Raw genomic sequence first — 15,061 nt, forward strand, 5'->3', positions numbered from 1 at the left:
AGATTAGTGGTTGCCAGGGGCTGGGGGAAGGATCAAATGAGAATGGCTGGTGATGGGTATGGGTTTCCTTATAGGGTGATGAAAATTTTCTGGAATTAGTGATGATGGTTGCACAACCTTATGAATATACAGAAAACCACTGAATTATACACTTTAAAGGGTGAGTCTTTTGGCATGTGAGCTATAGCTCATTTTTTAAAAGATCACATATAAATAACGTGTACATTATAAAGAATAGGCTTAAAAAGTTATAGGGTGAGATTTTAAAAGTTGTAAGTAGACTGAACGCAGTGGCTTACACCTGTAATCCCAGCACTTTGGGAGGCTGAGGCAAGGGAATCACTTGAGACCAGGGGTTCAAGACCAGCTTGGGCAACATAGCAAGACCCTGCCTCTACAAAAAAAAAAAAAAAATTAAAAATTAGGCTGGCATGGTGGCACATGCCTATGGTTGCAGCTACTCAGCAGGCTGAGGCAGGAGGATTGCTCGTGTCCGGGAGTTAGAGTTTGAGGCTGCAGTGTGCTACGATGGCACCACTGCACTCCAACCTGGTCAACAGAGTGAGACTCTGACTTCTCCTTTTGGAGATATCTTTGCTAATTTGCACTCCTATTGGATTTCCTCTCCAAAGCATGACTATTTCTTTGGACATAGTCATAAGCAGAGAAGGTTGTAGTTGGTGATGAGGTACCACTTCCAGACCAGGCTCCAAGGAATTTCTTCTAGAATGACAGGCTGCCAGAAACCTTGACTGGGTGCAGTAGCTCAGGCCTGTAACCCAGCACTTTAGGAGGCTGAAGTGGGAGGTTCGCTTGAGCCCAGGAGTTCGAAACCAGCCTGAGCAACAGAAGCTGCAATGAGCTATGATGGCGCCACTGCACCCTAGTCTGGGCAACAGAGCAGTACCCTGCCTCAAACAAACAAAAGGAGAAACTTTATGACATTTTACCTGGGTTTACGAATCATCTAGAAACGTGTCTGCACTATGTCTTGGTTCTCAGTATTAGGGTGTTTAGCTTCCTAATTGATGAGGACAAAAATGAGACCGACAATCCTCTGACCCTGCCTTCTTTGAACTTGGCCTTTATCTAGGCGTTCAAGACCCAGCTGTTGAGAGTAGAAAAGCAGAAGAAAGGACGCGAGGTCAGCAAGTGCCCTCCCCACGATGGGGCAGATCTGCCAGCGAGAATCGGTAAGCTCTGGTCTGCCTTCCTTCCTTCCTTCCTTCCTTCCTTCCTTCCTTCCTTCCTTCCTTCCTTCCTTCCTTCCTTCCTTCCTTCTTTCTTTCTTTCTTTCTTTCTTTCTTTCTTTCTTTCTTTCTTTCTTTCTTTCTTTCTTTCTTTCTTTCTTTCTTTCTTTCTTTCTTTCTTTCTTTCTTTCTTTCTCCTTTCTTGAGACGTTCTTGTTCCGTCGCGCAGCCTGGAGTGTAGTGGCGCGATCTCGGCTGGCTACAACCTCTGCTTCCCACAACCTCTGCTTCCCAGGTTCAAGTGATTCTCCTACCTCAGCCTCCCGAGTAGCTGGGATTACAGGCATAGACACCGCGCCTGGCTAATTTTGCATTTTTTGTAGAGATGGGGTTTCTCCATGTTGGTCAGGCTGATCTCAAACTCCTGACCTCAGGTGGTCTGCCCACCTTGGCCTCCCAAAGTGCTGGGATTACAGGCCACTGTGGTGTTTCTTTAGCTTCTCAGAGGGGTCACATGTACCATAGCCTGCTCAACCTGCTCTCCCTGGCAGAGGGGTGTATTGGGGTCCATCTTGGAGGAGGGAAAACTCTGACCAAGAGCACAGCAGGAAAGCGTCATGAGGCAAGGCAGGAGACCCCTCAGACCCAGCCTCTAAGTCTTGGTGCAGCAGGGGCCACTTGTGTTCTGACCAAGGGAAGCCCAGAGGATCATACTGTATCCCTTGGTTAATTGCTTTTTAGACAGTTATGCTGCGAAGTCATCAATGTGTGCTGGAAATGGGAGTTTGGCTTTTTCTTCTCTAAGAGAAGCCCCCTCTGGCTGAATTTTATGTTGCTATGTAAAAATGGGCTTCTGCCCATTAAAAAAAATTTTTTTTTTTGAGACAGAGTCTCACTCTGTTGCCCAGGCTGGAGTGCAATGGCAAGATCTTGGCTCACTGTAACCTCTGCTTCCCAGGTTCAAGTGATTCTTGTGCCTCAGCCTCCCTAGTAGCTGAAATTACAGGCGTGCGCCACCATGCCCAGCTAATTTTGTATTTTTTTGTAGAGATGGGGTTTCGTCATGTTGCCCAGGCTGGTCTCGAAACCCTGGCTTCATATGATCCGCCCACCTCAGCCTCCCAAAGTGCTGGGATTATAGGCGTGAGCTACTGTACCCGGCCAATTTTTTTTTTTTTTTTTTTTTTAAATTTTAACAGAGACAAGGTCTTACTATGCTTCCCAGGCTGGTGTTGAACTCCTGGCTTCAAGTGATCCTCCCACCTCATCCTCCCAAAGTGTTGGGATTACAGTGTGAGCCACTGTGCCCAGCCCAGAAGTCGGTTCTTACATCTTAAAGAGCTTTGATTCTCCTCCTGGATGTTGAAATAAACCCTGGAAAATGTTTATAGGACAAATTACGTTCTTCTGAGTAGCCGGCTCATTTCAAATTAATCTATGCTGTAGATGGGTCCCTCTGGAGCAAGGACTCCAGCTGTTCCACCCCGCCCCCCCACCAACAGAACAATCTGGGAAATTGAGACACAGTGGGGTGATCTCAAAGACAAACACAGTGCTCATACTAACTGAGTCCCTGAGCCCAGAACATTCTCAGAGCCCCATTTAAATCACTGCAGTGGCCTGGCCTGTTTGCTCTATGAAGACTTTCCCCTGGTCAGCCCTTGGGTGGCAAATTAATTCCTGATATCTGAAAGTGGACAATATAAGCTCAAGGAGTTGCTTCCACCTCGAGGCAAGAGGTGAGGGGCTTGGGCATGCCTGGGGTGGTCATCTTTCCCTCAGTCCTACAAGAGTAGCTTACAATGCCCTCTTCAGCGTCTTTGAGAAGGGCTTTGCAAAGTCCAGCTCAGGTGCATCCCTCCTGCCTCCCAGGTTTTTCGTTTGTTTGTTTGTTGTTGTTGTCGTTGTTTTTGAAGCAGAGTTTCACTCTTGTTGCCCAGGCTGGAATGCAATGGCGCAATCTTGGCTCACTGCAACCTCTGCCTCCCAGGTTCAAGCAGTTTTCCTGCCTCAGCCTCCCCAGTAGCCGGGATTGCAGGCTCCTGCCACCATGCCTGGCTAATTTTTTGTATTTTTAGTAGAGACGGGGTTTCACCAAGTTGGCCAGGCTGGTCTCGAACTCCTGACCTCAGATGATCCACCTGCCTCAGCCTCCCAAAGTGCTGCGATTACAGGCATGAACCTCCGTGCCCACCCCCTCTCAGGCTTTTGAGAGGATTGAATTCTGTCCTGTTCCTAATGCCCAACTGGAAGCTCTCGGCCTCATTCTCCTTTGTGGAATCCAAGGCTCCTGCGTGGTTGTCAGTGGGAAGTGGAGGCCACTAAATACAGAAATCCAAAATTCCTCTTAGCTGTTGGGCCTCTTAGGCCTCTTCCTTTTCTCCTCCTTCACCCCCAGACAGAGTGAGAAAAGTTTTGCCTGCTCTGGGAAAGAAGGAGCCCTTCTAAACCTGGAAGTTTGTTTGGGATGTCATTGTCACCTCTTGTGGCCCCCTTCCTGTGCCCCTGCCTGGCTTTGCCAGTCCTGGGCAGAATGCCACCAGGAATTTAAAGCAGGCCAGGCCAGCCTTGGAGAGGTGGCACAAAGCAGCCAGTGTCACAGGCGCCATGTGGCAGTCAGCAGGTTTGGACTCCAGCACCCAGAGTTCAGTGTCAATCTGACGACAGGCCCTCTGTGGTGCTTGGAGGTCCAGGGAGAGGAGCACAGGCTCTGGGATCTCAGACACAGATGGAAATCCAGCAGCTGGATGTTGATTTGGTCCCGTCAATTAGCCCAGAGCAGTTGTAGTTCTTATTGCCTGGAGCCTCTGTCAATCCATGATCTTTATTGTAGTTGCTGCCATTTACCAAGCAAGTCCTCTGTGCCCACCACTCCCAAAAGCCCAGTGAAGAAGGTGTCATTCCCACTTCACAGATAGGGAAACTGAGGCTTAGAGAGGTTAAATTCCTTTCCCAAGCTTGTTAGCTGGTCCTGGCAGATCCAGGACATAAACTCAGGTCTCTCTCACTCCAGGACTATGCTCTTTCTACCCACCATCAAGCTCAAGGCTGAAAGTGAGGTGTGTGACTCCAACCCTATCTTCCTAAAGATAGATATATTTTGAGTTGTTCCAAGCTTAGAAACTCATGCTCAGGATATTGAAATTTCCACTGTTAGCTTAAGGAAGGGCCAAAAATTGCATGGTCCATTTGGTTTCTTTCTCATAGGTTTCCTGACAATTCCAAGCCCCAGACAGTATTTTTCACTGTTGCCTTCCTTACTATTAATTCTCATGCAGGCTTGGAAGTATCTGCAAGGCTTCATTAGAGCCATTTCAGCAGGGAGTTGGCTATCATGGGGGTGTCAGTGTAAGGCCTAGGCAGTTTTGGCTTTGGGCATGTGGAAAACTTGCCTGGATTGTTCTGGAAGCTCAGACTGTCTATGGGATGCTATTTTTTGCTTCCGTAGTTTTCCTAGGACCATAATTTTTTTTAATTTTATTTTTTATAGATGGGATCTCGCCCTGTCACTCAGGTTGGAGTGCAGTGGCACAATCATGGCTCACTGCAGCCTTCAACTCCTGAGCTCAACTGATTCTCTTGCCTCAGCCTCCCAAGTAGCTGGGACTAGAGGCGTGTGCCCCCATAACCAGCCAATTTTAAATTTTTTTTTTTTTGTAGAGACAGGGTCTTGCTATGTTGCCCAGGCTGTTCTTAAACCCCTGGCCTCAAGTGATTCTCCTGCCTCAGCCTCCCAAAATGCTGGGATTACAGGTATGAGCCACCGCACCCAGCCCTAGGACCTTGATTATGTGAGGTAGGACAAGAAATACTGAAAAGATCATCCCTGCCCTCCAGGGGAGATACATACATGGGTTACCCCTGATTCTTACAGAGACTACCTGCATGTCCGTGGGCTGCTATGCAAGCTTCCAGGAACTTCAGTCTCCTTCCTTATAGAGTGGGGTTGCCCCTTGTGCTCTGTCACTCTGGGTTCCATCCCTTCTCACCCACTAATAGTGGGGAGGAAGAAGGAGAACTAATATTTATGCTGTGCTTTCTGGGTCTGGGCACTAAGATAGGAGGCACTTTACAGGTTGTTATTACAGATAAAGGGCTGAGGAGGGCCTCAGTTTTCGTATTGGTATTTTTTCCCCCAGTTTTCCCCCAACCTCCAGTGCTGCAGAGATACCTGCAGGGGTGAGTGGAGATTGACAATCAGAATCCTATGAGATCTCCAAGTTGAGAGCAGAGTCCTTTGAAGTCCCTAGTCATCACCAATATACTTGAGTTTGGGCTACATCTGTTCTGACTTGGGGCTCCCCAGAAAGTTTGTCTCTAGCAGCCCCGGGATAGGTTGGGACCAGGGCCCACCCTATCCCTTGCTAGTGGTAGGTGGAAAGATGGGGCCAGGCTCTAATCCATCTGATTCATTTCCCCTTTCACTGGACAAGACTGATTTGGCCTCCACTGGCTCCAGAGCAGGCATGCTGGCTATACTCCCAACACTCATTTCTGGAGGTGTGACTTGAGCCCATTACCAAGCATTTTTATTCATCCCCCTGCTTCCTATCTGGCGTCTTCTATATGTGGGGACATTTATCAACTCTGTGCTCCTTGGGTAGCCTTCTTCTGTGCCCAGTGACACAGGACAGCTCAGTTCCCAGCCTCAGCCAGCTGCCCTGGACATGTTAGGCAGGTGGGCTGGTACTCACCTGTGCCTGAGGTTCCCAGCCTCAGTTCACCTCCAATAGGTCTAGGTTTCCTTTTCCATGAAGTATTCCAGCAACCAGAAAGTCAAGCATCTAAACAGGCCAGCTTGCGCATGATTTTTGGAGATACTGGAGGAAGAAGGAAGATATCTCCAAGATATGTATGCACTGTCATTTCTGCCTCCAACCTTGAAACCTTTCTCTGTATCAGTCAGCTTTTTCTATGTGTGTGGTGTAATAAATCACCTTAATACTTAGTGGCTTAAAACAATAATCTCTTATTTACCGGCAATCCTGTGAGTTGGTCATTTGGACTGAGCTCAGCTGGAATGGGCTCTTCTCTGTCCCATTTACTGTCAGACTGGCTCCCTCAGAGGTCTGCAGGCAGCTTGAGGTCTGTGGCTTCTCTTCCACATCTGAAAGTTGACTGGCTATAGGCAAGGGTGGTAACTGGGCCATGTGCCACACATGTTCAGCAGACTAACTGGGGCTGATTCACATAGCGGTGGTTGCAAGGGTTCCAACAGCAGCATGAGAAGTCAAGCCCCAAAGCACAAGCATATTTCTTTTTTTTTTTTTTTTTTTTTTTTGAGACAGAGTCTCGCACTTTGGCTCAAGCCGGAGTGCAGTGGCGCTATCTCGGCTCACTGCAAGCTCCGCCTCCCAGGTTCACGCCATTCTCCTGCCTCAGCCTCCGGAGTAGCTGGAACTACAGGCGCCCACCACCACACCCGGCTGATTTTGTGTATTTTTAGTAGAGATGGGGTTTCACCAGGGTTTCACTGTGTTAGCCAGGATGGTCTCGATCTCCTGACCTTGTGATCTGCCCGCCTTGGCCTCCCAAAGTGCTGGTATTACAGGAGTGAGCCACTGCGCCCAGCCCTGCACAAGCATATTTCAAGTGTCTGTTTGCATGGCATTGCTATTGTCCTATGAGCCCAAGCAAGTCACATGGCCAATTCCGGAGTCGCTGTGGGTGGAGACTATGTAAAAGCATGGGTACAGGGAGGAGAATTAGTGTGGCTGTTTTTTGCAAACAATTTACTACACCCTCCCTATCCATTCAGCTATCATCATGAAAAAATTCATATGAGCTTTTCTCTTGATTGGCAGCAGCTTCCAAAATTTGTGAGGCAAAGGAAGTTATAAAAAAGCAGAATCTGCCAGGGGCAGTGGCTCACACCTGTGATCCCAGCACTTCGGGAAGCTGAGGCGGGTGGAACACTTGAGCCCAGGAGTTTGAGACCAGCCTGGTCAACATAGAGGGACTCCATCTGTACAAAAAATAAAAAATTTGGCCAGGTGCGGTGCCTCACACTTGTAATCCCGGCACTTGGGAAGCTGAGGCAGGCAGATCACTCGAGGTCAGGAGTTCAAGACCAGCTGGGCCAACATGGGGAAATCCCGTCTCTACTAAAAATACAAAAAAAAAAAATTAGCTGGGTGTGGTGGCGGGTGCCTGTAATCCCAACTACTCGGAAGGCTGAGGCAAGAGAATCGCTTGAACCCGGGAGGCGGAGGTTGCAGTGAGCACTGCACTCCAGCCTGGGCGACAGAGCGAGACTCCATCTCAATAAATAAATAAATAAATAAATAAATAAGCCAGGTGTGGTGTTGCACACCTGTAGTCCCAGCTACTTGGGAGAGTGAGGTGGGAGGATTCCTTGAGCCCAGGAGGTTGAGGCTGCAGTGAGCCATAATCACGCCACTGCACTCCAAGCCTGGGCAACAGAGAGAAAGAGAGAGAGAGAGAGAGACCCCCTCAAAAAAAAAAAAAAAAAAAAAAAATAGCGAGGGGAGGGCAGAATGCTAACTCATCTTTCACAGACCCTGTCAAGAGCTGGTCACTGCTTGATGGCCATGTTGCCTCCTTGCTCATCAGGGAAGCATTGCATCCTTCAGGGTAGGAGACACAGCGGGGCCAGTGGTTCAGTAGGGATTAGACGGCTGTGCTCCCACAGCTCCTCTCCAGGCCTCTGTGGCAGCTCCGGTGCTGCTGCGCTTCCATTACCCACTGGCACATCTGTCTTTCTTAGTGGATTGTGGGCTCCTTAAGGGCTGACCCAAGGTTGTTTTTCATCTTGGACTCTCCAGCTCCCAACACAGTGCCTGGTACATTTGTAAGAACCTAGTGTTTGTGTGAATAAATTCATGAATCGCACATGACTGAGCTCTGCTGCATTTCATCCAGAGAATGAATATATCCATAATCAAGATAGAGTTTGCTTAGACATTCCAAGGTTACTTGTAATTACTTTTGCTTTCTGAGCGTGATTGATTAGTTATAAGCATCAATATGTTGTGAATGCAAGTTGCTAAAATGCATTTGTAACACTTGTCCTGTCTTTCTCTAAGGCTACAGCAACTGAAAAACCAAAACTTCATCTACTTGCTGAAAGTGAGGTAAGAAAGCCTTCTGTAACATTTTCTGTAAAAGATAGTGCATGGCAATCCCCTTTGGGATAAGGATTTTAAGCCAGCCAAGCAGTTGTGCAGTGGCTTCTCCAGGGTGTGGAGCAGTATTGACCTCCAACTTGCTCCCTGCTGGACTCAGTCCACCTGAACAGGGAAGGTGCTTTCCAAGGGGGCCTAGTAACAGAGGCCCCCTTCTTAGCCCTTTCTTGGAAGCAGAATGCTAATTGTCAGAGCCAAACACAAGGCCTTCCTGCCTTGGGGATGCGTGGCGTCCTGACTGTGAGAGACCCTGGGAGAGGAAATGGAAGGGTCTCTCCCCTCTTGTCTTTTCCATTTTACAGTCAGGCATGCCAGAAACTTGGCACCCATCTGCTCTGCTCTTCAATATGGACAAATTTCAGATCTTTCCTATCGACATATCCCGTTTAGCCCCAAATCAGAGAGTTTCCTGCACTGTTTGTGCTGACCTACCCTCTTCCCTCCCATTCCCCAAGCACACAGCTTACTATCTCTTTAAAGTGGCAACAGAGTGGATCTGAGATGGGTTGCTTCACGCGAAGGTGGTGAGATGTAGACTTTATGAATCAACTTGGGAGAAAAGCACAGAAACTTTCGATTTCCCCTGTGTCTGGGGCCATTACCTAGTCCCAGGTGAGGCCCAAAGCTGGATGTGGATTCAACCTGGAGCCCCAGAGCTCTGCCCTGCTCCTCATTCCACAGATTGGGTAGCTACATTCTTGTTCTTTTGAAAATAAATAAGATTCAGTCTCCAGCCTCAAAAGACTTAATGACTGAGAAGTGAAGTTCAATATTTTTTAAAAAGAGACAGTTACAACATAGGTGACATGTGCTTTAAGAGCCAGATGAGGGAGTGGTCAACCCTGTCTTGGGTCCAGATAACAAAGGCTGGATAGAGGTGATGAGATTTGCAGAGAGCATATGCCAGGCGAGGAAGGGCATTTCAAGCAGAGAGTGCAGCATGTGCCAAAACAGAGCCTGCAAAGAACGGGAAAAAGCTGGGGAGACTGAGGAGGTTGGATGGGGCTGGGATTGGTTGTCCAGTTGAGAAACTCTGACAGCACGGCCTGAAGGATCCTCTAGGCTGAGGAGTCATGTGATTACATTGTTTTCTGTCTGGCAGTAGCAAGGAGCTTGAGCTGGAGGAAGCCTTGGGCACCCAGGAAACCAGAGAGGGGGTAGGGGGCATAAGTGTAACGAGACCTCCAGGGTGTGTGCTGTGCAAAATGATCTACTTCCCAGTGGGAAGAAAGTACAGTTGACCCTGAAGCAATGAGGGGGTTATGGACACTGACCGCCCCCACATCATGCAGTAGAAAATCTGTATATAACTTTCTACTCCCCCAAAACTAAACTACTAAAACTACTGTTGACCCAAAGCCTTACCGATAACATAAAGTCAATTAACAAATATTTTGTATGTTTTATATACTATATTCTGTATTCTTACAATAAAGTAAGCTAGAGAAAAGAAAATGTTATTAGGAAAATCATAAGGAAGAGAAATAGATTTACTATTCTTTAAGTGGGAGTGGATCACCATGAAGGTCTTCATCCTTGTAGTCTTCACTTTGAGTAGGCTGAGGAGGAGGTAGAGGAGGGGTTGGTCTTGCTGTCTCAGGGGTGGCAGAGGCAGAAGAAGATCCAGGTGTAAGCAAACTCGTGCAGTTCAAACCGGTGTTGTTCGAGGGTCAACTGTATTACGATTCAGTTGTCACCAACTTTTTAAAGACAAATCAATGTTGGTGGCCTTGCAGGTACCCAGGCTTCTCACAATGAGGAGGGGTCGATAGTGGCCCCCTCCTTTATTTCCTGGACCATCTTTAGCATATTCTGAAGCATAGCAGCTTTAGAATTGCTTGATTGAGGCCAGGCGTAGTGGCTCATTCCTGTAATCCCAGCACTTTGGGAGGCCAGGGTGGGCGTATCACCTGAGGTCGGGTGTTTGAGACCAGCCTGGCCAACACGGTAAAACCCCCTCTCTACTAAAAATACAAAAAATTAGCCAGACGTGGTGGTGTGCACCTGTAATCCCAACTACTTGGGAAGCTGAGGCACGAGAATTGCTTGAACCTGGGAGGCAGAGGTTGCAGTGATCTGAGATCCTGCCACTGCACTCCAGCTTGGGCCACAGAGTGAGACACTGTCTCAAAAAAAAAAAAAAGAAAAAAAATTGCTTGGTAGGGCCAGGTGCAGTGGCTCACACCTGTAATCCCAGGACTTTAGGAGGCCGAGGAGGATGGATCACCTGAGGTCAGGAGTTCCAGACCAGCCTGGCCAACATGGTGAAACCCCATCTCTACTAAAAATACAAAAATTAGCCGGGTGTGGTGGCGGGCACCTGTAATCCCAGCTACTCGGGAGGCTGAGGCAGGAGAAATGCTTGAACCCAGGAGGCGGAGGTTACAGTGAGCTGAGATCATGCCATTGCACTCCAGCCTGGGCAAGAAGAGAGAAACTCCATCTCAAGGAAAAAAAAAAGAATTGCTTGGTTGAAGTAGTCTTATGTATCATGTTATTTGGGTTTAATTAGACTGATCCTCACAAAATAGGCAAATGGTTTTAAAAGATTTCTGCATAAAAAAATGTGGGTTGAGACAGGTGTGGTGACTCACACCTGTAATACCAGCGCTCTAAAAGACCAAGGAGAGGATCACTTGAGGCCAGGGGCTTTAGAATATCCTGGGCAAAATAGCAAGACCTCATCTCTAAAAAAAATGTAAAAATTAGCTGAGCATGGTAATGTGTGCCTGCAATCCCAGCTACTTGAGAGGCTGAAGCAGGAGAATTGCTTGAGTCCAAGAGTTTGAGGCTGCAGTGAGCTATGATTGTGCCCCTGCACCCCAGCATGGGTGACAGTGAGACCCTGTCTCTTAAAAGGAAAAAAAAAGTAAAAGAAACTGGGTTGAAGCTAACACAAATGAACAATGAGAAAATAAGACGGCTGATAATTTTCCTACCCCTGGTACAGACTATTCGGCTACATCATGGGGTTGAAAGAAGATAAAGATCTTATTAGATATAATGATAAGTCAGTCAAAAAATTAAAAATTAGCAGGCTATTTAAATTCTGGCTTTACATATGATATTGCTAATGATGAACTAATCACTATGTGTACAGAGTGCCTTGAGAGAATTAGCTAATGACACTACTAGGCCACCACATTTTAAAATAGTTCATCTTTATCTATTTATTCATTTATTTATTTATTATTATTTTTTAGAAACAGAGTCTCACTCTATTGCCCAGGCTGGAGGGCAGTGGCATCATCTCGGCTCACTGCAACCTCCCCTTCCTGGGTTCAAGTGATTCTTCTGCCTCAGCCTCCCAAGTACCTGGGATTACCTGCACCACCACGCCCGACCTATGTTTTTATTTTTTTTTAAATGAAAGTATAATTTACTACCAGCCAAACACACAAATTCTGTAAGCTTAATAAGTGGTTTTTTTTTTTTTTTTTTTTCGGCTCACTGCAAGCTCCGCCTCCCAGGTTCACGCCATTCTCCTTCCTCAGCCTCTCTAAGTAGCTGGGTCTACAGGCGCCCGCCACCATGCCCAGCTAATTTTTTTGTATTTTTAGTAGAGACGGGGTTTCACCGTGGTCTCAATCTCCTGACCTCATGATCCGCCCGCCTCGGCCTCCCAAAGTGCTGGGATTACAAGCGTGAGCCACCACGCCCAGCCATAAGTGTGTTGTTGAGACAGGGTGTCACTCTGTCACCCAGGCTGGAGTGCAGTGGTGCGATCTTGGCTCACTGCAGCCTCCACCCTGTGGGCTCAAGTGACTCTCCCACCTCAGTCTCCCAAGTAGCTGGGACTACAGCCATGTACCAGCCTGCCCATTTTTACGCTCGATCCCTACTCGACGCTCTTCCGATCTCCTACCACATGCCTCTGAATACTGTTGCCCAGGCTGGAGTGCAATGGCGTGATCTTGGCTCCTGCAACCTCCGCCTCCTGGGTTCAAGCAAGTCTCCTGTCTCAGCTTCCCGAGTAGCTGGCATTACAGGCGTGCGCCACCAGGCCCGACTAATTTTTGTATTTTTAGTAGAGACGGGGTTTCACCATGTTGGTCAGGCTGGTCTCGAACTCCTGACCTCGTGATTGCCCACCTCGGCCTCCCAAAGTGCTGAGATTACAGGCGTGAGCCACTGCCCCCAGCTTTGTTTGTGTTTTTTTGAGATGGAGTCTCACTCTGTTGCCTGGGCTGGAGTGCAGTGGCACGATCTTGGCTCACTGCAACCTCTGGCTCCTGGGTTCAAGCAATTCTCCTGCCTCAGCCTCCCAAGTAGCTGGGATTACAGGCGCCTGCCACTACGCCCAGTAATTTTTTGTATTTTTAGTACAGATGGGGTTTTACCATGTTGGCCAGGCTGGTCTCGAACTCCTGACCTCGTGATTCGCCTGCCTTGGCCTCCCAAAGTGCTGGCACTACAGGCCTCAGCCACTGCACCTGGCCTATTTTAAAATTTTTTTTTAGTAGAGGCAGGGTCTTGCCATGTTGCCCAGGCTGGTCTTGAACTCCTGAGCTCAAGCAATCCACCTGCCTCAGCCTCCCAAAGTGCTTGGATTACAGATGTGAGCCACCATGCCCAGCTGTTTAAGAAGTTTTAACACATGTATACACCTTTGTAACCATTGCCCAGTTCAAGATATAGAACATTTCCATTACCCCCCCAAAATCCCTTCATGCTCTTTTCCAGTCATTACTTCCCATATCCTGTCCTGAGAGTATCACTATTCTGACTTCTATCACCAGAGCTTTTCCGTTCTTGAACCTCATGTAAATATAATCATACATATATACTCTCTCTTGTGCCTGGTTTTAATATTTTTATGTTGCTGCATATATCAAAAGGTTATTCCTATGTAATTTTGTTTTTTGCTTTTTTTTAATGAGGCGTTTTATTTGTAAATATGTATAACATCTCTAGAAACAGAATCCCAGGATTTTCCTTCCTGTGTGTTTTCGTCTTGCTTCTTCACGGTCCATGATGCCAGCTGAAATTGTCAGTACAATGAAACCAAACTGGCCAGATGGAAGCAGATTATTCTGCCATTTCTCCAGATCTTTGAGTTGCACATCAAATCTGAGGCTGATCATGCCACACTTGTTTAGACTACTGTGAGGTTCACAACAATTTATCCAGCTCTGTGATCATCAATGATTTCAAATTCGCTAATATAACCATGCTTCATCATCACAGTGAGAAACCAGACAATGACTATGGAGCATGGCCTAAGAACCTGGTGTTTGTCTCTCTTTTCAGCATTGTTGATGCTCTTGAGTGCATCAGCCAGGACATTCATGTGCACCACTGTGGTGGTGTGGAAAGATGGCAAAAAGAGCCCTACGTGATTTTGTATGTAGAAAATCCTAGAATACCCACAAAAACCTATTAGAATGAATAAACAAGTTCAGCAAGGTTATAGGATACAAGATTAATATACAAAAATTGTAGCCAGGCATGGTGGCTCACGCCTGTAATCCCAGCACTTTGAGAGGCTGAGGCAGGTGGATCACAAGGTCAGGAGTTCAAGACCAGCCTTGGTTTCAGACTGGTGAAACCCAGTCTCTACTAAAAATACAAAAATTAGCGGGGAGTAGTGTTGGGTGCCTGTAATCCCAGCTACTTGGGAGGCTGAGGCAGATAATTGCTTGAACCTGGGAGATGGAGGTTGCAGTGAACCGAGATCACGCCACTGCACTCCAGCCTGGGTGACAGAGCGAGACTCCATCTCAAAAAAAAAAAATTAAATTTTACTTCTTCTATAAAATTGCAATGAACAATCTAAAAATGAAATTAAGAAAACAATTCCTGGCTGGGTGCGGTGGCTCATGCCTGTACTCCCAGAACTTTGGGAGGCCAAGGCAGGTGGGTCACCTGAGGTCAGAAGTTTGCAACCAGCCTGGCCAACATGGTGAAAACCCATCTCTACTAAAAATACAAAAATTAGCTGGTTGTGGTGGCACACACCTGTAATCCCAGCTACTCGGGAGGCTGAGGCAGGAGAATCACTTGAACCTGGGAGGCGGAGGTTGCAGTGAGCTGAGATCACACCAGTGTACTCCAGCCTGGGTAACAGAGTGAGACTCTGTCTCAAAAAAAAAAAAAGAGAAAACAATTCCATTTATAATAGCATCAAAAAGAACAAACTACTTAGGAATAAACAAGAGAAGTACAGACTTTGAAAACTACAAAGGATTGTTGAAAGAAAATAAAGAAGATCTAAATTAATGGGAAGACATCCCATGTTCAGGGATTGGAAGACACTATTGTTAAGGTGGCAAACTCCCCAAATTAATATATAGATTCAACTCAATTCCTATGAAAATCTCAGCTGGCTTCTTTGCAGAAATTGACAAGCTGCTTCTAAAATTCATATGAAAATGGAAGGGGTGCCGAATAGCCAAAACAATCTTGAATAAGAAGAAAGAGAACTCACATTTCCTGATTTCAAAACTTAAAAAGCAGGCCAGGTGTGGTGGCTCACGCCTGTAATCCTAGCACTTTAGGAGGCCAAGGCGGGTGGATCACCTGAGGTCAGGAGTTCGTGACCAGCCTTGCCAACATGGTGAAACCCCATATCTACTAAAAATACAAAAAATTAGCCAGGCGTGGAGGTAGGTGCCTGTAATCCCAGCTACTCAGGAGGCTAAGGCAGGAGAATCACTTGAACCCGGGAGGCAGAGGTTGCGGTGAGCTGAGATCATGCCATTGCACTCCAGCCTGGGCAACAAGAGC

The 15,061-nt window shown here is 47.1% G+C and overlaps 1 protein-coding gene and 1 pseudogene across 4 annotated transcripts in view; one reads left to right on the forward strand and one right to left on the reverse strand.

The window, feature by feature from the left end:
* The window catches only part of HK1 (hexokinase 1), a 127,963-nt gene that overhangs the window by 13,645 nt on the left and 99,257 nt on the right, over positions 1 to 15,061 (forward strand). For 3 of the 4 annotated variants that reach the window (XM_058436307.1, XM_058436308.1, XM_058436309.1), the window contains exons 3-4: positions 1,094 to 1,193; positions 8,237 to 8,284. In XM_058436307.1, coding sequence (XP_058292290.1) covers positions 1,167 to 1,193; positions 8,237 to 8,284 — 75 coding nt within the window. In that variant the 5' untranslated portion in view covers positions 1,094 to 1,166. Of the gene's footprint in view, positions 1 to 1,093; positions 1,194 to 8,236; positions 8,285 to 12,188; positions 12,196 to 15,061 lie in introns of those variants that run through there. The other variant, XM_058436310.1, reaches the window with a different exon arrangement.
* Positions 13,246 to 13,631, reverse strand: LOC131383072 (small ribosomal subunit protein uS8-like; annotated as a pseudogene).

This window comes from Hylobates moloch, unplaced genomic scaffold (assembly GCF_009828535.3).
Source record: "Hylobates moloch isolate HMO894 unplaced genomic scaffold, HMol_V3 SCAFFOLD_3, whole genome shotgun sequence".
Lineage (NCBI taxonomy): Eukaryota > Metazoa > Chordata > Mammalia > Primates > Hylobatidae > Hylobates > Hylobates moloch.